Raw genomic sequence first — 24,275 nt, 5'->3', positions numbered from 1 at the left:
GAAATGCAAAGCAACGGCTTACCCGTGATGAGACGCACCCAGGGGAAGCAGCGCACTAGTTCTGCTAGAGTGCAGTACCCAAGTCCGACTCCAAAGACTTCTGCGCGCAGGTCAGGCTCAGAACAAACCAAATGCGTGCCTTGAGGTGGCTACAGAGATGCAAACAGGAACCTCTAAATCAAGGTTCTCGTTTCTGTCATCTGGGCCATGACCCAATTTTTATTTATACTTTTGTTCTAAAAAGAAGTAATAAATTCAACTTACTGAGGAGAGCCTCAGATTCCAGACCAGGGCTCGTGCCGTCTCCCCTTCTAGATTACAAGCTCCCTGAGAGCGGGGTTTCAAATGGCATCGGGCAAACATTCCCCAAGAAAGAAATCAGCTGCATGCAAACAAAATACAATAAATTTAAGATGAACACAAAACGTTTTGCTCTGTTTAAAATACAGCAACCTCAAAATAATAAAATAAAATAAAATAAGCAAACTCTCACTTTTTTCTCTCAACACAGAGGTGCGGTATAGCCAGGCAATCACTCAATCCCTGCCTCCAAAGACAGGCCCGCTCAGTCCTCCAACTTACCAGGTTGATTTCCTCTAACCATGTGATGTCAGCATTTACAGAACACAAGTAGCCTTTATTCCCCTGGTGAACCCCTTGGGCCATTTGGACATCGTACATAAGAACTCAAAGCTTCGGGCGCCTGGGTGGCTCAGTTGGTTAAGCGACTGCCTTCGGCTCAGGTCATGATCCTGGAGTCCCGGAATCGAGTCCCGCATCGGGCTCCCTGCTGGGCGGGGAGTCTGCTTCTCCCTCTGACCCTCCTCCCTCTCATGCTCTCTGTCTCAAATAAATAAATAAAATCTTTAAAAAAAAAAAAAAAAGAACTCAAAGCTTCTTCACGTCAAGATATCTTTTGCTTTTAAGTTGCCACTTCAAAATAAGTGTTCTCAGTATACACACCTTCAACCTTGGCTTGACCTACACGTGGCCATTTACTTTTTTGGAACTTGTCCTGTATCATTCACAAAGTTGTTGAAGGGGCGCCTGGGTGGCTCAGTCAGTTAAGTGTCTGCCTTCGGCTCAGGTCATGATCTTGGGGTCCTGGGATCGAGCCCATCGTCGGGCTCCCTGCTCAGCGGAGAGCCTGCTTCTCCCTCTGCCGCTCCCCCCACCCACCCCGCTCCTGTTCTCTCTCTGTCTCTCAAATAAATAAATAAAATCTTGAAAAAATAATAAAAAGAAAAGTTGTTGAATATTTGCTCTCTCAAGGACTATGCTACATGATTGCATGGTAAGGCAGCAATGTACATAAATACTCCCACCACGGCCTGTTTCAAGCTACCAATCATTTAACAATGGGCTTGCAAAATTCCTAAAAATTTAACCATCAGCTCTTGCTATGTGAGCTGGCTCCAGCAGACCACTGAATCTATGCAGGTTCTTGCAGGGGTACAGCTTAGAGACGAATGGCTGCTTGCTGCTGGAAACCAGAACCTCCTCCCCTTGCATCTGACAGCTCTCATTTTATATGTAGACACACACCAAAAAGTAGCCAGAAAGTGCAAAGCAGTTTATTAATTGTGATGTGGTAAAGATCTCAAGAGTCACGAGGTCTGTGCACATGGCCCAACAGTGCACGCGCTCCTACAAAAAAACAAACACAAAAAATGCAGTGAAATGCAGCTGTTAACAGTTCAGCAGTCCAACACAGGGATCAAAGGAATGGAGCTGCCTCTTCTGGCAGCGAAGTCCCCAGTAGTGCAATGACATGACAGGCTTGGTCCACTCCCTGTGGGTTTTCTTACGCCTCTCATTTGGAACCATAACAGAGTGACACAATAGAACATTCAGATTCGGGATTTGGCCTCCAACAGTTTTTTTACACAGGGACATACAACATTCCCTCTTGAAGCACCAGTGCACAGTTTGGGAGCTGCAGAGAACTAAGACATTCTCCAAGAAGCCTGGGGTAACAGGCCACATGGAAAACACAAAGCATTTTATAAATTCACATTTGGTAACAGAATTAAGAGCTCAATACACAAAACTTACAAGGTAATGTCACCACGGGTAAAGCCTTCAGCAGCCGAAGAAAAATTCTGAAAGGCTTTTCACCCTGTCTGAAGCTTTCAGAATTAAATTTCCTTTCTAGACAAGGCTGGTCCTCAGACAGTGTGCTCTGCATCCAGAGCAGCAAGAAGAAAAAGAGAGAGAATAGCACCTGAGAAGATATTTAAAAAGTTAAAAAAAAGAAAACCAACTTTATCTTCTTTCCATCCTTAAAGAAGGCAGGTATCCAAATACTGCTTTTTGCTCCTTTGGGAGAAAGAGAAAGAAAGAAAGGAAAAGAAAAAAAAAAAAGAAAAGAAAGCCGTAAGGCTGTAAGCCAGACTCAGGATGAGAGACGAGCAAGGACACTGAGAGCAGCCTTAGGACTGATGTGACCTTTTAAAAAAGCCATGGAGCAGACGAACTAATCAGCTTACTCTATTCCCGTGAAGGATGCTACTGTTCAGTCACTTAAGAAGAAAGGGACTTGTTCAAATCATGATCAAGGCTACAAAATAACAATGACCAAGTATCCACACAGCACCATCTACCTAAAGGGACAAACATACTAGCCTGGATTAATCCTCACAACATGCCTGAAAGGAAATTACAAGAAAACCGAGATAAAACCAGTTCCTCAATTCAGGAAATGTGGTTTTAGCTGGGTTCCCGTAGCATCATCTCTTTCTCAGAGACATGAGGACCCACAAGTCTGCCTCACAGTTAGATCTCTATCTTCAAATCTAGAGCCCAGAGTTTGGGGCAACTCTCGTTGCTCAAACATGTTTTCCCCTCCCAGCTGAGGTGTCAGACTGTCTCACTAGCCCGGCCCCAGACAAGCCCAAGCAGCTCAAGACTCTGAGGCTTAAACACTGGAAATAAACTGTCAATGTGCCTTTTCCTCTTCCACTTCCTTACGTGACCAGACAAAAAGCATAATTTCTAATTAACTAACCAGACTCTCTTATGTATGGACTAGATTGACAAAAGAGGCCAGGCCAAACCTATGTCATATTTTTTCAAGTTTTTACTGATGACTTCCAGCACTAATAACCCAAATTTTTAAAAATAAATCCTGGGGAAGTGATTTTTTTTGTATAATGTGTACGGTGTATTTGCTGTAATATGGAAGCCTCCTGAGCCACCTAGTGAGGAATCACGGACTCTCCTGTTGAAAAAAAACAGCAATGGAGGAGGGGAAAATTTTTGTCTCTCATAATTGAGAAGTAAACTCTACCGCTGTTTTACAGAGGACTACACTGTCGATCCTTCTGGACATGTCATGCATATTTCTTAATGGCTTATAGAAAATCCCATGTAAATTAAAATTGGAAATCATTTGCTGTGGGAAAATGGAGGAAGTCGATATAAGGTATCAGAGAACAGAAATGAGAAGTAAAGGTTATGTACCATCTCACTTCCTTATGTCAAATATTATGCAAAAACTGTTTGTAAATACCTTAGCTCACTCATATTTGGCACATTTTAGAACACAAAAAAGTTCTGAAGAATGACTCAGGTCAAAAAGATTATTTCCTATAAATAGAAGCCTCATTAAAGCCAATCCAACATTTGAACTCCGGAATGGCATTTGTTAAAAAAGAATATTGCAAATAACTGAGAAAATATTCTCTACATTCCCCACTAAAAACCTTACAAAGAGTTTTTCTTGCCTCTGATCTGGGACATCAAGAAGGAAACCACTCATCAGTCAGCTATGAGAGAGTAAGGTAACAAACTGCACCTAGCAAGACAAAAGAAAGCGATCCCTTTAGGTCGCCATTCCCTTCCTTAATTATAAATTGATGACATTTTAATACTTTAAAAACACAGTCAAAGCAAACTATGGACTCCTGGCCCTGCCAACTCTATGGAAATTAGGGTTCCAAGTCACCCAAACACAATTGATGGTGTCATGAAACCAAGGAGTATATGCTCTTTGCTGATTCATAGCTGAAAACGTTCATGGAGCAAATAACAAAGGACACTTATCCCCAACAAACATTTCATCTTGTAGCACATCAGGAAGCTACGAGCTCCATTTCCTTTTTTCAAGGTATTTTGGCATCCATGGTGTGGCCAACATTTAGGATTCCCCTCAAATAACTGGAAGAAAACATGTAATACATTCAAAAACACAGGGGAAACAAAAAGTATCTTTCAATTCAGGAAGAGAACTCCTTCATTCAACTAGAGCATAAGTTATTAAAAGGGGTAGTTATGAGTTTCTTCTGAGAGCTCTTATTCAGTTTATAAATATAAAAAGAACATTTCTTCAATAAATAAATGGTTCCTGAAGTCTCTCCTGATGACTTCCAGAATCCTCCAGCACTGCCATCCAAGCCAGCTCCGCTTCTGAGAGGCTTTAGCTGTCAGTGGAACGGGACATGTTCTGCTAGCAGGTGACTCTTCTTATATCATGAAGACTTTCATCAATATGTCTCTTCATAGTCTGAGTCCTGGTGGGAAAGAACAGCAGTTGTGGTGTAGCTACGTGGCCACTGTCAGAGTTTAGACAAAGAGGTCGTGCTAGGACCCCTCGATGGAACTCAGCACGAGGTGACATTAACAATGAAATAGCACTGACTCAGCGCATCTACGTTCCCATGAAGCCTCCAAGGCCCTCGAAATATTTGCTGTCTTTTGGACTAATTTCTGCTTTGAAATCCTAATGGTTCCCTTTTCCATGGTGGATATTTTTTAAAACCTCAGCACACATGAAAAGACGCCTGTCTACAGCAGAGCATGAGGACTGTAGCTAGGAGTCTGGGTTTCTCGGTTTCTATGAGTTCCAATGCCAGCTTCACCCTTTGTTGGCTGTGTGACCTTGAGCAAAGTTATTAAATGACTCTAGGCCTCAGTTTCCTTATCTGTAAAATGGGGGGTGGAGGGGTAGTAAAAATACGGACACGTCATAGAAGGGCGACGAGAACTGAATGAGACAATGTATAGAAGTCACTTCGCATTGTGCTTCGCACTGTGCACGCACTCATTCAAGATTAGCTACTGTTACCATTATTCTTACTTTTATTATTTAAACTTGTATTCATTACTTTTAACCTCAAGTGGCCCATTAGTACTACCTGGCACACCACTTTTCTCTGGCCCATCGTTCTCTTATTCTCCTGGATGACTACCTTTCCCTCTTTCCTCAAACCTCCAGCACGTCCTCCTCACTTTGTTCTCAGCGGACAACCTTGCTTTCTCCCGACACTGGGAAAAGAGTAGTCAGCAGGGAACTTCTGGGAGCTCCCGTCACCATATTTATGCACTCACCTGCATCTGGGCCCATCTGCATGGCCTTCCCTACTCTTCTTATGGATACTCTCTCCCTGCCTTTCTCTAAGGTCAACATCCCTGTTGTGCATCACATCCTAGAGCTACTCCAGCCACCCCACCCCCCCCGCAGCAGCATTTTTTCCTTTTCTACTGAATCATTTCCATCAGCATACAAATGTGCTATAATTTCTCCCATCTTAAACAGAAAGTAACTCTTGACACACATCTCCCTCCTACCTATCACCCTATTTCTCTGCATCTCTTCACAGCAAAACTCCTTGCAAGAGCTGTTTACACCCACTGTCACCGTTCTCTCTCTTTGCGTTCTTTCTCAACCTTACCCCCATCGGGCTTTCTTCCCCTCTATTCTCCTGAAGCTGCTTTTGCCAAGGTCACCAATGACCTCCACATCACCAGATCAGCCAATAATCACTTCTCAGTTCTCATTTTACTTGACCTGACTCAGCAGCAACTGACACAGTTAATCACCTTCTTTACCTTGAAACACATTCTTCACTTGGTTCCCAGGATAGCAAACCCTCCCGGTTTTCTCCTACCTCACTGGATGTTCCTTCTCAGCCTCCTTTACCAATTCCCCTTCCTCTTCCCAACTGATCAACCTTGGAGAACTCCAGGGCTCTAGTCTACATCTACTCTACTTATTCTATCAGTTGCTCAAGTCAAGAACCATGGAATTATCCCTGATTCCTCTCATTCTTTCACAGATATGGGAAACCCATCCATAAATCCCTCTGGCTTTACCTTCAAACTATAATCAGAATACAATAACTTCCTACCACCCTGGTTCAAACCAGTACCACCCCCTCTCACCTGCATTATTGCTAAGGTCTCCTTATTGGGCTCTATGACTGTCATGGCCCCTTGACCACGGTACCACCTATCCTCAACACAGAAGCCAGAGTGAGCCTTTGGAAATACATAGTGCTTCTCTTCTCAGAAATCTCCAGTGCATCCCATTTCATTAAGAATAAAAGCTCAGGGGCGCCTGGGTGGCTCAGATGGTTAAGCGTCTGCCTTCGGCTCAGGTCATGATCCCAGGGTCCTGGGATCGAGTCCCACATCGGGCTCCCGGCTCAGCGGGGAGCCTGCTTCTCCCTCTGACCCTCTCCCCTCTCATGCTGTTTCTCTCTCGCTAGCTCTCTAAAAAATAAATAAAATCTTAAAAAAAAAAAAAGAATAAAAGCTCAGTTCATTCCATTCACTTATTATGTTCATAAGATATGGCATTGTCTCTCTGATGTCAACAAATGCTATTCTTCACCTTGCTCACTTCATTCCTGCCACATTGGTCTCCTTGCTGTCCCAAGAACATGCCAGTCATGGCCCCTCCACAGAGTTGCTGCACCTACCATCTCCTCTGTCCAGAATGTTCCTCTGCAACAGCTATATGGCATCCTATCTACTTCTTTTAGGTGTTTGCTCAAATATCATTTCAGTGAGGTATTTAATATCATACCCCCATCCAGCCATCCCATTTTCTTTCCCTATTTTGTTTTTCTCTACTGCATTAAGTACCATCTGGTATACTCCATGTTTTGCTTATTTTTAAAAGATTTAGTTAGTTATTGTTTAATAACCAATAATAACTATTTTAAGAGAAAGTGACATTTCAGTTGTGTCTTGAAGAATGAGAGTTTTCTACATATGGAAAAGAATGGAAGTTATCTGAGGGCAGAGATTTTTGTCACAAGTTCACTTGTGTTTCCTAAGTACCCAGAATCTATCTGGCACATGTCAGATACTCAGTAAATAACTGCTGAATGAATTAATATCTGAAATGTGGATGGTGATAATCACGGACACTAACTTATTTTGTGTTATCAGAGTATTCAGACCCTGAAGGGTTATTGTTAGATCCTCTTCAACCTTCCCCTCATCTTAGCTATTACACTCCAGTTTGTGAGAGAGAAAAACAAAGAACACTGCAGTGAACAGTTGGGCTACAGTCATCTGGCCAAGCGCTGAGCTTGGCAGTGAGCATAAAGAGAACTCAAGTTTAAACCCTGCAATGACAGGTATGTTTCATATTAGATCGTAAGTTGCTTTTGACCTGTTTCCAACTGCACCACATCAGAGAGTCTCTCCTCCTAGGACGCTGGGACAGCCACACAAGCCTCCCAATCATAGCCAGAGTTTAAAAAACGGAGGGATGACAGCCTTTTGAAATTTAAATCAACACTCAGGCCTTCCAACGTGGGTATTTCTTTTTCTTTTTTTTTTCCTTCTTTTTTTTTTTTTTTTAAGATTTTATTTATTTATTTATTTGACAGAGAGCACAAGTAGGCAGAGTGGCAGGCAGAGGGAGAGGGAGAAGCAGGCTTCCCGCAGAGCAGGGAGCCCGATGTGGGGCTCGATCCCAGGACCCTGGGATCCTGACCCGAGCCGAAGGCAGACGCTTAACCGACTGAGCCACCCAGGCGCCCCACCTTCTTCCTTTTTTTTAAGTAGGCTGCACACCCAGTATGGAGCCCAACACATGGCTTGAACTCACAACCCTGAGATCAAGACCTGAGCTGAGATCAAGAGTCAGATGCTTAACCAACTGAGCCACCCAGGCGCCCCTCCAACATGGGTATTTCTTACTGATAAAGCTACAAGTCACCTAGAAGGTTGTATCACTCTAATTCCCTGGAAAAAAACAAAAAACAAAAAACTGAGGCACAGCAGGAAAGTTCAATTCAGAATTCTGAGTCCAACCAGCCAAAGTCTCCTAATATGATCCTGGTAGCACAGGCCCCTCCTCTTTTTTTTTTTTTTAAAGATTTTATTTATTTATTTGAGAGAGAGAGAATGAGAGAGAGAGAGCACATGAGAGGGGGGAGGGTCAGAGGGAGAAGCAGACTCCCCGCCGAGCAGGGAGCCCGATGCGGGACTCGATCCCGGGACTCCAGGATCATGACCTGAGCCGAAGGCAGTCGCCCAACCAACTGAGCCACCCAGGCGCCCGGCCCCTCCTCTTTCAGGGTGCTCTCTTGTCAGTAGGCAGAGACTTCCCTAACCTTCCCTAACCTAAGGACACCACTCTATGCCTATGAGACAGAAAACAAAATAACGGTTAGAATCGGTCCCCTGAGACCAAAATGCTTTGGGGAAGACCTTGATTCATACCTTGCTTTGGACCTTATCTGCATATCCTCTGCTGCCTCTGAGGGCAAAGGATCCCCTTAAGTACGCAGGAAAATGGAACATGAACACAGTGAACAGAGAAATGGCGTGAGCTTACCAGGCACTCAGCACAACGAACACAAAGCCTCGCCATGCAGTCATCCCCCTCCTCTTGGTCCGTGCTGGAGAAAAAGGACAAAGCAAATCTGAACAAATACTGTCCTCAGCACAGCAGAGCACGTAAGAGCACAGCTGCTGAATCCAGACAGTTCTCGTTTTTAAATTCCAGTTCGGCCACTTACTAGAAGGGCGAGCAGGCAGGTTACTTAAGCGCTGGGATAAAAAATAACCACATGTAAACCACGTACCACAGTGCCTGACACATAGCAATTGCCCAGTAAATAGGAGCTGGTCTCAATCATTCACTTAGAAATGTACTGAGCACCAACACTGCCCCTTGAAGAGCTCACAGCCTCATGGGTGTGAGAAACCTGTTGCAACCTAACAAGTACATTATGACACAATGTAATAAAGTGTTTTAATAAGCTTAAGGTCAAACTGCTAGGGCAGCAAAAAGGAGGGAGTGACCTGTTCTCTGGGGAGGACTCAGGGAGACTCCAGAGATGGAACATTTCAGCTGGGTCTTGGAGGATCAGGAAGAGTTTTCCGGGCAAACAAGGGAGGGAAGGAGAGGATTCCCAGGGAGAGAAAAGCATGTGGGGGGGGGGGGAGAAGGAGGAAGACCTGAGTCAGTGTAGCTTATTTAGAGAAGAAAATAAGCTGTGTATCTGGCACGGGAAGTGAACGAGATGAAATGTCAGGGAACAAGGGGCCTGAAGGTTGGAGCATAAGGAATCTTGTTAGATCGTGCTTAGAAATAGACATCTTAGTATTTCTACCAAGAGCCCTTGACCTTTTGGGGGGGGCCACAGATTCCTATAAAGGGCACTCTCTCTCCCATGAAGCAAATGTGCATGCACAAATACACATGTGCACACATGCACAGAAAAAGAAAATTTTAGACCCTTCCCAGGGAAGACTTCCCTCCCAAGAAGACAATGGAGAATCAAAATGGGTTTTATGCAGACTTTTGTCACCTGTTTTTAGTAGATTTATTCCTAGGGAAAATACTGGACCATGCCTGCTCACTGCCAACATGATGTTTCATAAATGCCTTTGATAATCACAATCCAATTAGGCCCTCAGAGCATGTGCTGACCAAGAACAGATCTTGGTTATTTAAATGGGTTTTGCTGTCCAAGACTGTTCTTAAAGGCTCCCTCATTGCTTAGGCATTTTCTGTTGGGACACATCAGCTTGGTGACAAAACGAGAAGAGAAAAATAACTGACTTGTTGGAAATTCCTGTTAATTTTGAAAGAATGTGATATCCACTCCAGAATTTTTATTTATTTTATTTATTTAGAGAGGTGGAGAAAGAGAGAGGGGAGGGGGAGAGGGAGAGAGAGAATCTTAAGCAGACTTCACGCCCAGCATGGAGCCTGATGCAGGGCTTGATCTCACAACCCTGAGATCATGACCTGAGCCAAAGTCAAGAGTTGGACACTAGGGCGCCTGGGTGGCTCAGTCGTGAAGCATCTGCCTTCGGCTCGGGTCATGATCCCAGGGTCCTGGGATCGAGTCCCACGTCGGGCTCCCTCCTCAGCAGGAAGCCTGCTTCTCCCTCTCCCAGTCCCCCTGCTTGTGTTCCTGCTCTCGCTCTCTGTCAAATAAATAAATAAAATATTAAAAAAAAAAAGTCGGACACTAAACCAACTGAGCCACACAGGCGCCCCACCACTTTAGAATTTATATGCAGAACCATAGATAGTACAATCTGATTTCCAAAGCAGAGACAAGGACCCTACATTCACCCCTCCATCTCTCTCCCCAAATTAACATCCACTAGGTTCACCTCCAACCTTCCTTCTAGTACTCCTCGGCAGAACGAAACTTGGCCTGGGAAAAAGGAAAGGGGTGGATTCAGCCCTCTGGGGACTATCCACCAAGCAGGGCTCTGAAGAGGAAAGGGGGTTAACTGCTCGGGGTTCCAGCTGAACTTACTCATCTGAAACCTCAATAGACGACTTCTTATAGCCAGACTTGCTCGTCTTCTGCAGCCCCGCAGACTTCCTCACCATCCTCACAAGCAGCAGAACCACCACCACGGCTGAGGGCAGGAAGACAAGGACAGAGAGGAGTGCCACTGAGGAGAGCATGGTGCCAAAACCTAGAGGAGGAAAAAGGGAAGGTGAGAGGGAGGGACGTGCAAAAGGGCCTTCTTTGATTGAGCTAGATTGTACTTTTGCTCTTGTATTTCTTCTGATTACAACAAGAATTCATTGTAGAAGAGGTAGAGAGTATATGAAAGTACAAAGAAGAACAAAAATGCACCCGTAATCCCACTACGTAAGACTGACATGTTGGTATCTACCCATTCGGTGTTCTTTCTAGGAGTATGTGGGTATGGGTCTGCAGATAGGGAGGACAGTGCCTAGCTTTAGAAGTATGGATCATATTTTTACGGACTATTTCTAAATTCCTTTTTTTATGTAATATATGATCAATTTTTCCCATGTCATTAAAAATTCCTTCCAAGTGTTACTTGGCTGCATAGTATTCTACCATACTGAGTAATTTACTGAACCAATTTTGTAACGCTGGACATTCAAGCTGTTTCCAATTCCTTGAATCTGTAAGTTACATTATGATGATCATCCTTATACATAAATCCTCATATTTACCTCCATTTCTTTAAGATAAAATTTAAAATGGGATTCCTGGATCAAAGGGCATACATTTTTTTTTTTAAGATTTTATTTATTTATTTGACAGAGACACAGCAAGAGCAGGAACATAAGCAAGGGGAGTGGGAGAGGGAGAAGCAGGCTTCCCACAGAGCAGGGAGCCCAATGCGGGGCTCAATCCCAGGACCCTGGGATCATGACCTGAGCCAAAGGCAGACGCTTAACGACTGAGCCACCCAGGTGCCCCAAAGGGCATACACTTTTAAGGCATCTAATACAACCAAACTTTCTTCCAAAAAAACTATACTACTTTCTACTCAGCCTGCAGCATGAACATGCCTGTATCGTTGAAACCTTGAGTTATCCTCTTAAAAAAAGAAAGAAGAAAAAAGAGAGGAGGAAGGGAAAGGAAGGGAGAAAGAAAGAGGGAGAAAAAGACAGACTTGAGAAAGACCTAGGAGATGATAAGGCATCTATAACGAACCATAATGCAGTTCTGTATCTCTACATCTTTGGTTCAAATCCAACTGAGAATTAGATTGACCACTCAGTAGTCACCCGAGAATAATGTAGGAAAAAAGGTCAGTCCTTAACCTACTTTCCTGCATTTTCATGCTAAAAGGAAACTGCTGCCTTTTGTAACATAAAAGAAATGTGCTGCCTCCCATCATTAAAAAGGGCACCCTTTCAACACATGGGCAAGAAAATGGCCTCATAACTGAGGGTATGAACAGACTGGGGAAATCAAATGACTTCTATTTCACACAGATAACAAGCCTCCATTTACTTAGGAGTCTGCCATGCGTTCCACAAGACCTCTGGACACCTGAAGTTAAAATGAAAAATAGATAACGGGGAAACTATAACAACATTTGAATAACAACTTCAGTTTGCAAAATCAAGACTAAGAAATTCATCCTAATAGACAATTCAGGATGGCCAAATGTTCCATTGACTGACTGGCTTTCAAAGATGGGTAGCTGTGCTTGTCCTTGATCTCTCTGGTAAGTAGCACGGTAGTCACAGAGCCCGGCAGAAGAAGGTTGGTGGCAGTTAGCTTACCCCTTTCTGTGACTGTTAGCTCCGTCACAGGAATATTATGGTGCACATCTGGGGGATTCTTCACAGCACAGCTGAATGTCCCATTGTCCTTTAGGGTAGGGCTGCTTATGCTTATAGATGCATCCCCTTTGTATACATCTCCAACCCAGGAAATTCGATCCCGAAATGTACCTGCTGTGGTTGGGTACTGGAAGGACTGATAATGAAAAATCTAAAAAAGCAACACCATAACAAACGAAAAAAAAGAAGTTAATTTGCAAAATGCAATGAAAATGTAAAACTAAGTAAGTCCAAAATAAAACACAAATGCATAATGGGTTTTCTCAGTTGGACTTTTTTTTTTTAATGTTTTGTTCACCTCCTTCCTATAGGTTAAAAGACAAGTTAATACAACTTATCAGGAAAAGGCCTGACCTAAGAGTCCTAGGATCCTAACTCTTGAAGATCTTCTAAATTCTCCCTGAAGTCCTAAAGCAGTAGTTCTCAATTGGGGGCAATGTGGGCCTCCAGGAGACATCTGGCAGTATCTGGAGACAGTTCTGGTTATCACAGTTGGGGAGAGTGGTACTGGCATCTAGCAGGTAGAGGTTAGGGATACTGATAAAAATCCTACAGTGCATAGGATAGACCCCTCACAACAAAGAATTCTCCAGCTCAAAATGTCAACAGTGCCAAAGCTGAGAAAACCTATTCTAAAGTAGCATCTGTTATTTGTGTAGTCCTTTCTGGTTTGCAAATGATTCCCACAGGTTTACTCAGTTGAGCCACATAACAACACTGAACGATACATGGGGCAGGTATGATTATTCCAAATTTATAGAAAGAGAAACAAGGCCAGAAACTAAGTGAGTTATTCAAAGGCACACAGGTAGTAAGTGGGCAGGGGAAGCTTTTGCTTAATCTCAAAATAAATAAAAGTAGGTACAATATAATCAAGCCTCTCTTGAGTTATCTATCTATCTTGGCAATTAATAAAAACCCCAAGCCAAATGCATGATCAGGACTCAGTGAATGTATGTTGAATTAAAACGGTGCTACTTCAGATTGATGATCAGACACTTTGTCACCAAAAGCACCTCATTATGTCTGGTGGTAGGCCAGGCAGGTACTACAAGACAACATGATCTTTCTCTCTTATGCAAAGTTCAAGGCTTTCTTTCCTCTTTCCTCTTTCTTTCCTTTCTTTCTTTCAAGGCTTGGTACCTCCCCATGTACAACCACTAAATTGCCCAATTTTGAAGAGCAACTTCCCAGAGAAGATGTTGAATCACTTATTAGTTCATTTGTTCGTACATTCATTCAACAAATATTTAGGGCTCACCTACTATGTGCTAGGCACTGTGTTAAGCAAAAGGACATAGTGGGAGCCAAACAGGCACAGTCCCTGCTCTCACAGATTTTACAGTCTAATGGGAAATACGGACATTAAGAAATAATAACATGTGTGATGAGTGTTCCAAAGAGGGAGGTAAGGGGTCTCTGCCTGGCTCTGTCAGTGGAGCAGCGACTCTTGATCTCAGGGTTGTGAGTTCAAGCCCCATGCTAGGTGTAGAGACTACTTAAAAATAAAATCTTTAAAAACACACACACACACACACACACACAAAGAGGGAGGTAAAGAATGCCTACCGCTGATTATCAGCATCTATATAAAAGGGTTTGAAACTCCTTACTGACCAAAAAAGGCCTGCTGTGTATCTTCAAGATGAATACAACCTGTAAGTTCCGAGTTAAATTGGTGATACCCAAATCCTTGCCAACCGATTAGCCTGACAGAATCCTGACTGACTTGACCTGGACTGTGACAATCACGTAACGTGACTTCAAAGGTCCACTGATTCCAACTTGCATGAGCTTGCTTTCTGACCAGCCTCCCAGAAAACAGCACCATACAGGAACTGCTGTTTGCAATTATGGTTTCTGACCGAAGAAGATCCCCCACTGCTTGCTCTGTCCTACTTTTGGCCAAGGAGGCAAAGTCAAATAAGGCCAGCCATAGTTTTCTGACCACTCGAAATAAAGTGAACTATTTTAAATCTAAAGAAAAGGCAACCATGAATACAGCCTAGCTGCCTTCGCTGGAGCCCCCTAGCTGGCTCCTAGCTATGTGGCATTCGATAATGGGTCCTAAAACAAAACTCAAAGCTTATATATTAAAATCAAAGAGGGCGCCTGGGTGGCTCAGTTGGTTAAGCGACTGCCTTCGGCTCAGGTCATGATCCTGGAGTCCCGGGATCGAGTCCCGCATCGGGCTCCCTGCTCGGCAGGGAGTCTGCTTCTCCCTCTGACCCTCCTCCCTCTCATGCTCTCTGTCTCTCATTCTCTCTCTCTCAAATAAATAAAATCTTTAAAAAAAAAAAATCAAAGAGAAAGTTCTCCAATGAAGGAAACAGGATAAAAGAATTAAGGATACTTTCAAAAATACAATCTTACATACAGCTACAACATTCACATTCTTGATAGCATCTATCCTGAACTAAGGATATTGCTGGAAGCATAAAGAGAAAGGGCTTTTTATAGCACTGTAATCTTCAATTAGACATCCACAATGGGATATGAACCATAAATGTGTTTTATATGTGTGTACAAAGTATACTGTTTCTAATACTGCAAGACCATCTGTCACCAACAGCATCTGTCATCCACACAAGGTGCCACCATCTCCTTCAAAAGGAACCATATAAATCAATGCAGATGTTTATACACTAGGAGACGAGGCCAAGATAAATCTACAGAGTACACATATACCAACAGATACACCCATTAAGACAACCTCATACCACAGGAAATGAGCAACTTTATGAGAAAAGATGTCTATGACTGGGACCTATAGAATTTTTCTATCCAACAGTCCTGGAGGTACTCTTTTTAGTACCTTGAATCTGAAAACACGCAGAAGGAAACAACAAAGGGGAAACAAAATTAAACCACATTTCCTCTGAGTTTCTGACAATTTTTTTCCTATAGCTTATTTACATGATTCTCATATGGAAGAATAAAAAAAAAAGCCCTACGTGACCAAATGAATGCCTTTATCTTCTTCTATTTATACAGAAGCTCATGTTTGATTCTAAGATGAGAAGGCCTGAGGTATGCCTGGGACCTGGAAAAAAAAGATTCCAGAGCTGTTGACCACTTTAGACTCAAAGACATTTCCTTAATAGGAAACACTCACTGATTCTGTACGACTGCTGCTGGGGGGTCGGTAGGTCCAGTCTATGGTGAGTTTGTCAGTGACAGATGAAGTCGACTTGAAGGTGCATTTCAACTTGATCTTCTCTCCTACATAACCCCGGACGTGGGCATCTGCTTTAATCTCCAAGGAAAGGACAACTTGAACACCTAATCAAAGCAAGCCCAAACATTTAAAAGGTATGCATTTAGGTGGGATAGATAGATGTGAGTGAGCAATACAGAGATACTATCGTTTTTCGGGCTCTCAGAGGAATAAATGAATATCTTCTCAGGCAGGCCCAGAAGGTCAAGGAGCAGGTATCTGCATGAATCAAGGGTAGTATTTTTGTCATTTTACAATATTAAATCGCAGAATGAATGCTTGGGTAAAAATCTAAAACCTGATCACACCAGCATTTTTCCAAATACAGACTTGTGGTTAAATGCAGTACAAACAAGTGGGTCCGCCCACAGCAGCTAAAAGGCGATGCTGTGCACCCCCTGACACACTGACACCCCAGGAATTATAGCAGCTGCTGTGGTCTAAGGGACTTACCCCCGAGGACAGCCTGGCTATAACCTGAAGCTACCACTTTCTCAACCACCAGCAAAATGAGAACAGGAAATAAGAAGAGGAAATTTTTTCAAAGAATTTTAGAAAACTGCCCCCAGGTTCTATCTAGTCGTGTTTTATCTTTTCCTCTCTTAAAGCTGGTTAATGAGGGCGCCTGGGTGGCTCAGTTGGTTAAGCGACTGCCTTCAGCTCAGGTCATGATCCTGGAGTCCCTGGATCGAGTCCCGCATCGGGCTCTCTGCTCGGCAGGGAGTCTGCTTCGTCCTCTGACCCTATCCCCTCTCATGTGTTCTCTCTCTCTCATTCTCTCTCTCTCAAATAAATAAATAAAATCTTAAAAAAAAAAAAAAAAAAAAAGCTGGTTAATGAATCCTGCATCCATTAAAAGTAAATCATGGGGTGGAAAACAGAACAATTTAATGCACTCTAAAATGTAAAAATATCATTTTTAAATGCTCTAGAGATTTAACTCTTGTCAAAACAGGCTCATATATCCAACTTTGGCATTCCAGCTCCCCCAAAAAGAGCTCCCACTTTCTTCTGACCAATCCCCTTTCAAAAAACACTGAGTAGAAATTTATCTTCCACAAGGGAGCCAATTTTTAGGAAAGTCACCAGCACTTTGTTTTTACTGCTTTCTTCTCCACTGCGACAAGCCCTGATTCTTTTGGCAGGCCAAAGGCACACAGAGCGGCAAGGATTTAGAAGAGGGCAAACCCACACACAGTCCACACACCCGCAGTCCCCCTAGTCGAGGCAGCAGGATGCAAATCCCAGCACTATGGCTTGCTGGCTCTGTGGTCTCAGCAAGTTAACTTTACTCTTCAGTTTCTCACTCTGGTGAGAATGATAATAACAGCACTTACCTTAGAAGGTCAGTGTGAGGAATAAATGAGTTAAAACAGGTGTAACACTGGAAAGCCTGCCTACCCCAGAGTAAGTGCTCAGTGCACTTCTTCAGTTCTGCCTACATTCTCTCAACCTTCCCCATCACAGACACAGTTATGAGTCATCAACACCTTTACCTCTGTCTGCTTTGAATCGTTTTTCTTGCTCATCTCAAGACAATCTAGTCTGTTCACATTCTTCTTATAAGGAGGAGACCAAGACTGAGCTCAAAACTCTAATAAGCATCTGACCGATCCCAAAGATGAGGCTTACCTCTGTTTCCTCCATACCATCCACTCTGACTTTGCCACGCTAAACTTGTCGTTCCTTCTATGACTTGGCAAATGCTGTTCCCCTGCCTGGAAAGCCTTCATCCTTCAGCCCCTACTACCCCCTTCAGCCCACTCCCGACCCACCCTACACACAACTCAAGCTCCAGCTCTAAAAACTGGAAGCTGGAAATGGATGGATAATCCACACTCTCCCCATACTATTCCTTTATCCTAAAATTCAAGTGCAGTGGAGAGATTTGAAAGCATGGATTTAGAATTAGATAGACCTGGACTTGCGTTATAGCCCAGCTACTTTCTAGCCGTAAGATTTTAATCACAGTCACCTAACCTGTTCAAGTTTCAATTTCCTTACTCAATAAATGGGAAGAATGACAAGACCTACTTCACTGGATCACTGTAAGGATCCAATAAGATTAAATAAGATAATACATAAAATGCTTAGCACAGCATCTGAAAGAGAACCTTTCAATAAATGTTAGCTGTTATTATTAAAATGAACACCACAAACATTCAAAAACCTTCAGTAATTCCTTCTTGGGCTATAGAATAAAATCCACATAGAGACAACCTGGCCCCAAACTTCTGCCACTCCACCCACCTACTCATCCCATCCCTTTCACCATGCCCAGAATGTCTGCCATTTCCCAAATTTAAACTTTCATGCCACTGTGCCTCTCCCTGAATATGGCTTTGTCTGGAAGGCTCTCCCCATTTCTACCAATCCTACCTGTTCCTACCATACCACAACGCCCCAATGCTCACACACCTTCAAAACCCTGTTTCAAACAGCAGCCCCTTCTGTAATGCCTTCCCAAATTCCCTGGTGCAGTTCACTGCTCTTTCTTCTCTGTTCTCATAACAGTTAGCACATAATGCCATTCAAGCACATGTACTGTTGATTGCCCTCAGTTTGTAAAGACTATTTCCCCTGTTACACACAAGCACCTAGAGGGCAAAAATTCAGAGGGAAGGGAGCAGACAGAGACTGAGAGAAAGAGGTGGACAGGGTCACCAAAAATTCTAGTATAGGAACAAAGTGTGCTCATCTGTCACCCACTCTCCTCTTTTACAGTATTTCCAACATTCTTAAGTCCTCTACACTCCTCTCTTTCCAGTGCACCCATTCAGGAAAAGCTTAACCCTAGATGACCACTCCTAGCCTGTGGCTGATATACATTGAAGGAGAAAAATCACCCAAATGTACAGATAGTTACCATAAGAAATTCATGGATTCCATCTATAGCTGAGCCCTTAAAGAGGCATGATGACCCTTTAACCAGCCTCGGTCAGCTCCTCTTTCTGATTCCTCCAACCTCTGCCATTCTCACCAACCTCCAAATCCCTCATTCTCAGAAGAAAATATCTCCTCTTACTTTTTCAAGAAATGTAAGGCTATACAAACTGCCCAGCCATGCACTCTCCTGTGTCTACACCCATCCATACTTCCAATCTGAAAGTGTGTGGTATCCCTTTTCCTATGCTAGGCCAACCCCTTATGTTCTGCCCTGGATCCCTCCCCTCCAAGCCCTGCTTCAGCAGAAAAACCCTCTCTACTATCTTCAAACTCTTCCTTTGCAGAGGGGCTCTCTTCCCCTTCAGCCTCTAAACACAAAGAAGTCTCTCCCATCCTTAAAAAAAACAAAAAACAATAAAACAAAATAATGATGATCTTTCCTTAACCCTGCAAAACTACGTGTTACCAACTACTGCCCTCTCTTTCCTTTCTAAGCCAATTTTGTGAAAGAGCAGTGTACACCTGGCATTTCCATTTCCTCCCTTCCCATTCACTTCTGGACCCCTATAGTACAATACAGACTCAACTAACATTTCTGATAAAAGGCATCATGTCTTAAAAGTACAAAATCCAAGGGATAAAAACTCCAATAGGTACTTTTCTATCCTGATTTTACTGGCTCTCTCTGATGCAGTGACTCCTTGCTCTTCTCAATCCTTCTCTATCCCAAAGCTTCCATGACAATACTCATTCATTCACTCACTCTTCAAACATATAGTTATTGAGGACCTGTTTTGTGCCACCCTCTGAGCCTGGAATTAAATGTGAGCAATATAAATACACTCCCTATTCTGGAGCTTAAAATACAGCAAAAGTTCAACACATTAATCAAATAATCATAAAGACAAATGTATAATTACAAAATCTGATAAGTACTATGAAGCAAAGACAGAGAGTGACTATGAGAACTGCACCAGTTATGGTAGAGGAGTAGGGAGTGGTTAATGAAAGCTTCCCTGAAGAAGTTACTTTTTGAGTTGAGCTCTGAAGGAAGGGTAACAAGGTGAGGAAAGGGAGAGTATTCCAGGCAGAAAATATGGCATATACAAAGGTCCTGTGACAGAAAGGAGCACAGTCAGCCATGGAACCAAAAGTAAGGCAGTATGGCTCCAACACAAAAAGCATGAGAAAAAGAAAGATGTGGCTAGGAGGTAAGCAGGAAGCAGATCATGCAGAACCTCAGAGATTTGGGTCCTTATTCTTAGAGTAATGGGAAGCCATGAAAAATACTTAAATGTGGGACTGAGGGAGAAGAGACAAGATGAAGTTTTCATTTTTTAAAAGATCACTCTAGGGAAGACACTTAGGAGGAGCTGAGTAAATATAAGGAGATTACTTAGAAGGCTACTACAATAGTCAAATGAGAAATAAAGAAGGCTTTGAATAGTCAAATAAGTTGGTGGTAGGAGACATGGAAAGAATTAAGAAGACAATACTTACACAGTAAAATCAGCAAGAATTGGTGGTAGATTGGATGTGGAATGTTAGGGAAACAGAGGTGGCAAGGATGACTCCCAGGTTTCTGACTTGGTAATACCATTCATTGACATAAGAAAGACTAAAACATACCCATCATGGCAGGGAAGAACATGAGCTTGATTTTGGATAAGTTTAATGTGCCTCTGAGATGGCCAAGAGATAATGTCAATGGATGGCTGACGTAGGGCAAAGGTCAGCAAACTATGGCCTGTGAGCCAAATCTAGCCTACAATGTCTCTTTGTAAATCAAGTTTTATTAGAATACAGCCATATTTATTCATTTATATATTGTCTCTGGCTGCTTTTAAGTAGTTGCAACAGAGACCATATGGCCCACAAAGCCTAAAATATTTATTCTCTAGCCTTTTACAAAAGTTTGCCAACCGCCAACCCTGGTTTAGAGTAAATAAGAAATACATGGGTTACAGTTATAAGTCAGAATCTCATTAATGTCCCTCCAGCTAACTCTGCACACTGATTGTCACATACACACAAACAAACTCCACATATGATTTAAGTTAACCCAATCAAAGTATACGTTTCAGAAAATTTGCTTGGAAAGTTATTTAATGTCTCTATGTCTTGTTCATGTTCCTCTCTATGTTGGAATTTTACTCATTCCCTATCTCTAACTTTTCTTTCAAGATTTAACTTTGGTGGCACATCCAGGAAGTCTTCCCTGTCTCCTCATGGCAGATTAAGGGCACCTCTTCTGTGCTCCCACATTTCTTAGTACCAGATTCTAAAATTATCTGTTGACTTGTCTGTCTTCTCCAATAGACCCTGAGCTCATCAAAACAGAAACTAGCACATTGTCGATGCTCAGTAATATTAAACTGAGCCAAACCAACAGTTTCCTTTTTATGAAACAAAAATTATTGCAAAATAAGCATAAAAACTACAAGTTCTCAGCAAAATTTGGTAAGTACACCATTAATAAATCTACCTACCAACCAACTTCTTGTTAATATGTTTGAATTCCATATTCATGAGCATGATTTTGCCACAAAGTTATCAATAAGTAAAGTCATTTTGCTTAAATCTAAACACTGGAGAAGTGGGTCTTAAATGTATAGAGAAAAGCAAGATCCATGGATGAACTAATCTACATGTCAGGATGTTGGTTCCCCTTGGGAGAGAAAGGATAATGACTGGAAGGAAGTATAAGGAAGGCTCCTGGAATACCAGTAACATTCTATATCCTGATTTCAGTGCTGGTTACCCAGGTGTGTTCAGTTTCTAAAAATGCATTAAGCGGTACAATTACCGTATGTTCATTTTCTCTCTATATATATTATACTGAAATTAAAAGTGTTTTACAATCAACAGATGTAAAATCATTTGTCTACTCCACTCAAAAAATAAAATAAGAAAAAAATTACTAATCCACTGTTACATTCATCTAGAAATTTTCAGCCTAGGCCTAATGTGCTTAGGGTTATTTATCTTTTCTCCTGAGTAAAAAAACATTCTTGCCAGGTCAAAATAGCCAACAATAGAAATACTCATAAAAATTAACAATTTGTTTAATTTGGGAGGAAAACAAGAAAATCACATTTAAATATATGTAATTTTATACACAGAAGGAATGAAAAAAATATGATAAAACAAAACTCCCAGCTTTGTACACCCAATTTTCCAAAATACAAATCTGTCAACATTTAGTTCATAAAAGTGCACACTTAAATGGAGATAAGTGTAAGAACCCTAGGCTGTCTAATCTATTGTTTCCATGTACTATGACAACTGATATAACAGGACCATGTTTATAACTTGGAGAATTCAAACAAGCTAATCACTTAATGGGTGCTATCTTTGAAGAGGAAAAGCAAATAAACACTGGTATGAAACCAAAGTCTACTGCCTAACATTAAAAAAAAAATGGGTGAACCTTGAAAACATGCCAAGTGTAAGAAACAAGTACATACGGGTCGTAAGATAAATTTTTAAGTTTGAATTAGTTGGTCTGCTGTCTTTGGTGGACGCTTTTCAATGTGAAATGACATCAAGTTTAAGAAACCACCCATCATTTCTAGAATTTTTTTTCTCAATAGGACAATATTTGAATATTTGTGAGAGGGAGAGAGAGATGAAACCGGGATTATTTGGAATGATAGGTCAGCCTAAATATTATATTGCAAAAGAATTTAGCTGAAAAACTGGACACTTGTGATGACAGAGTGCTGGGAGGGATCAGGGAGTGTGTCGGCAACATGAATATTAGTCATCAAATAAATAACTTCCTGGCCTTACCTGCTAAGATTTAGAACAACTTAAAGTTCTTTACATCAAAGGCCCCCTTCAGAAATTCCCACTTCCCCACAGGGAAATTTTATGAAGTTAACAATTCACTCTGATCCTAGCTCTATTAACACATAATTTCCTGAGAAGACACACACATACACACACACAAATCCGTAATTGCACCCTAAAATGAAGGTAATTAGGTTGGGCTGAAATTTATGCAATTTGAAAACTGCATGAAAGCAAAACTTATCCAAATCCTAAGACTATGCCATAGTGTGAATACTGTACTTATGATATTAGTTAATAGATTAAAAATTTTAAGAGTTTATATGCTCTCTTGTATTTTAAAAATGTTATTAAAATGCTACAGCAGTTGCGTTTTCCTCAACAAAATGCGTCTCTCCTGTAACGAAATCACAGCACATCCTTTCAGTGACATATAAAATAAACATTTTACTTCCAAGGCCCTGACAATCACCTACAAAAAAGTACCAACAGTCATGATTTTCTTTCCCAAAATTACTGAGACAAACTCCTGAACACTAGAACTACCCCTTCCTAATCAGGACATACAGGCCACAAAACCACAGCGGAGTTAACCGCTGGTAACTCATCACAAGATAGCACGGGGTGACCACAAAGCCAGCGCCCTCCGTGGTTCTAGCATGTTGTGCCATCACCAGAATACAAAGCAGTCACGCAAGGTGGTCGAGCTCCCCAGGGCTCAGGAAAGCACTGACAAGCTGCCAACGGCCCTCAAGTGGGTGGTGAATACAAGAAGAGAAAACGCTCCCCACACGGTCCCACTTCTTGCACGGCCAGAAGCCGTGTGGGGGCTTTCCTGAGACACCCCCCACCGGAACCGGAAAACTGACCATCTTCCGTAACCCCCCGACCGGAAGTTGGGGGACCCAGCCGGCGCTCTCACCCTGGAAGAACAAGACGCCCAGCAGTGGGAACAGAGCGCAGCCACGGCCTCCAGCAGCTCCACTCTGCTGCATCCCGACAGCTCTCCGGATGCTTGCACACCTTGTTTACGGCTCCCGGTAACTACACAGGTGATACCGGAAGTGACGTCAGGGCGGGAGGCCGCGAGAACACTTTAAAATGGCGATTTGAAGTTGCCATAGGAACGTGGCATCTTTCCAGAGCCACACCTGAACCTACTCGGACCCGCGATTTTTTTAAGTCTCGAGTGAGAATTAATTATTCTCTTTTGCTTGACAATGAAGCCACAGACTTTGGAAGAATTACAATTTATTTTTATGGAATTCTGTCGTACTAGTCTTGATCCTCCGATTCTCTTCAGAAGTCATTTTTTACTCCCTACAGATTATTTTATTTGAACTATCTCAAAATAGGTTTCTTTTTTTTTTTTTAAAGATTTTATTTATTTATTTGAGACAGAGAGAATGAGAGAGAGAGCGAGCACATGAGAGGGGGGAGGGTCAGAGGGAGAAGCAGGCTCCCTGCTGAGCAGGGAGCCCGATGCGGGACTCGATCCAGGGACTCCAGGATCATGACCTGAGCCGAAGGCAGTCGCTTAACCAACTGAGCCACCCAGGCGCCCTCAAAATAGGTTTCTATAAATTTAGAGTTAGAAGAGACCTAGGAGATTATACAGGATCAGTCAATAAATATGTATTAGGCCTTCGTGATGAATGTGTACCTCAAGTGTCTTTGGTTCCTGTTTTGTGGGTAGCTATCACAGCGCCCAGCTCAGTACCCACATAAATTGAGTATTTATTAAACTGATGTTTACAGTGGCAATGATGAAATGACTACAACATATAATACAGGGAAAAAAGGAACTCCTTTGGTGGGAAAAGAGAGCAAGTAAGCTTAATAAGCTTAATAAGCTTTCATTTTTCAATTCCCATTCCGTTACCAGACGTGAAAGCTAGTGATTTTCTCTATTGAGAAGGTAATGTAAGAGTACCGAACAGAAGAGATGATACCCTTCCTTCAGAAGCGTTCCCAAACTAAGTAGTTTGTCGTGCCCAATTCCCAGTTGTCCAAAGCAATGTGGAAATCCATATACATTTATCCAGTATAAACTAA

The 24,275-nt window shown here is 42.3% G+C and overlaps 1 protein-coding gene across 3 annotated transcripts; it reads right to left on the bottom strand.

Annotated features, from left to right (window-relative positions):
• Positions 1-281: 281 nt before the first annotated feature.
• On the bottom strand, positions 282-23,289 carry MPZL3 (myelin protein zero like 3). 3 transcript variants are annotated; one of them, XM_021696489.1, is made up of 6 exons: positions 23,143-23,289; positions 15,441-15,607; positions 12,266-12,476; positions 10,521-10,686; positions 8,576-8,639; positions 282-382 (listed from the first exon to the last, which is right to left on the bottom strand). In XM_021696489.1, exons 1-6 carry the CDS (start codon positions 23,213-23,215, stop codon positions 317-319), a joined length of 747 nt encoding a protein of 248 aa, XP_021552164.1. In that variant the 5' UTR covers positions 23,216-23,289; the 3' UTR covers positions 282-316. The 3 variants fall into 3 exon arrangements, with proteins under 3 accessions (XP_021552164.1, XP_021552165.1, XP_044775529.1); XM_021696490.1 differs by lacking the exon at positions 282-382 and adding an exon at positions 1,553-4,511; XM_044919594.1 differs by lacking the exon at positions 282-382 and adding an exon at positions 1,553-4,511 and having other exon boundaries at positions 15,441-15,571.
• Between the last annotated feature and the right edge of the window lie 986 nt (positions 23,290-24,275).

This window comes from Neomonachus schauinslandi, chromosome 11 (assembly GCF_002201575.2).
Source record: "Neomonachus schauinslandi chromosome 11, ASM220157v2, whole genome shotgun sequence".
Taxonomy (NCBI): domain Eukaryota; kingdom Metazoa; phylum Chordata; class Mammalia; order Carnivora; family Phocidae; genus Neomonachus; species Neomonachus schauinslandi.
Note: the sequence above shows the minus strand (reverse complement) of the source record. Positions and strands in the feature narration are given on the sequence as shown.

Excerpts from the sequence above, each read along its gene's own strand:
- MPZL3 (XM_021696489.1), bottom strand. The coding sequence starts at position 23,215 with ATGCAGCAGAGTGGAGCTGCTGGAGGCCGTGGCTGCGCTCTGTTCCCA. Across the intron at positions 8,640-10,520 it reads TCTATTGAGGTTTCAGATGA|CACGGACCAAGAGGAGGGGG; the intron begins GTAAGTTCAGCT and ends CTTTTTCTCCAG. Across the intron at positions 383-8,575 it reads TTCGTTGTGCTGAGTGCCTG|CTGATTTCTTTCTTGGGGAA; the intron begins GTAAGCTCACGC and ends GTTTGCATGCAG.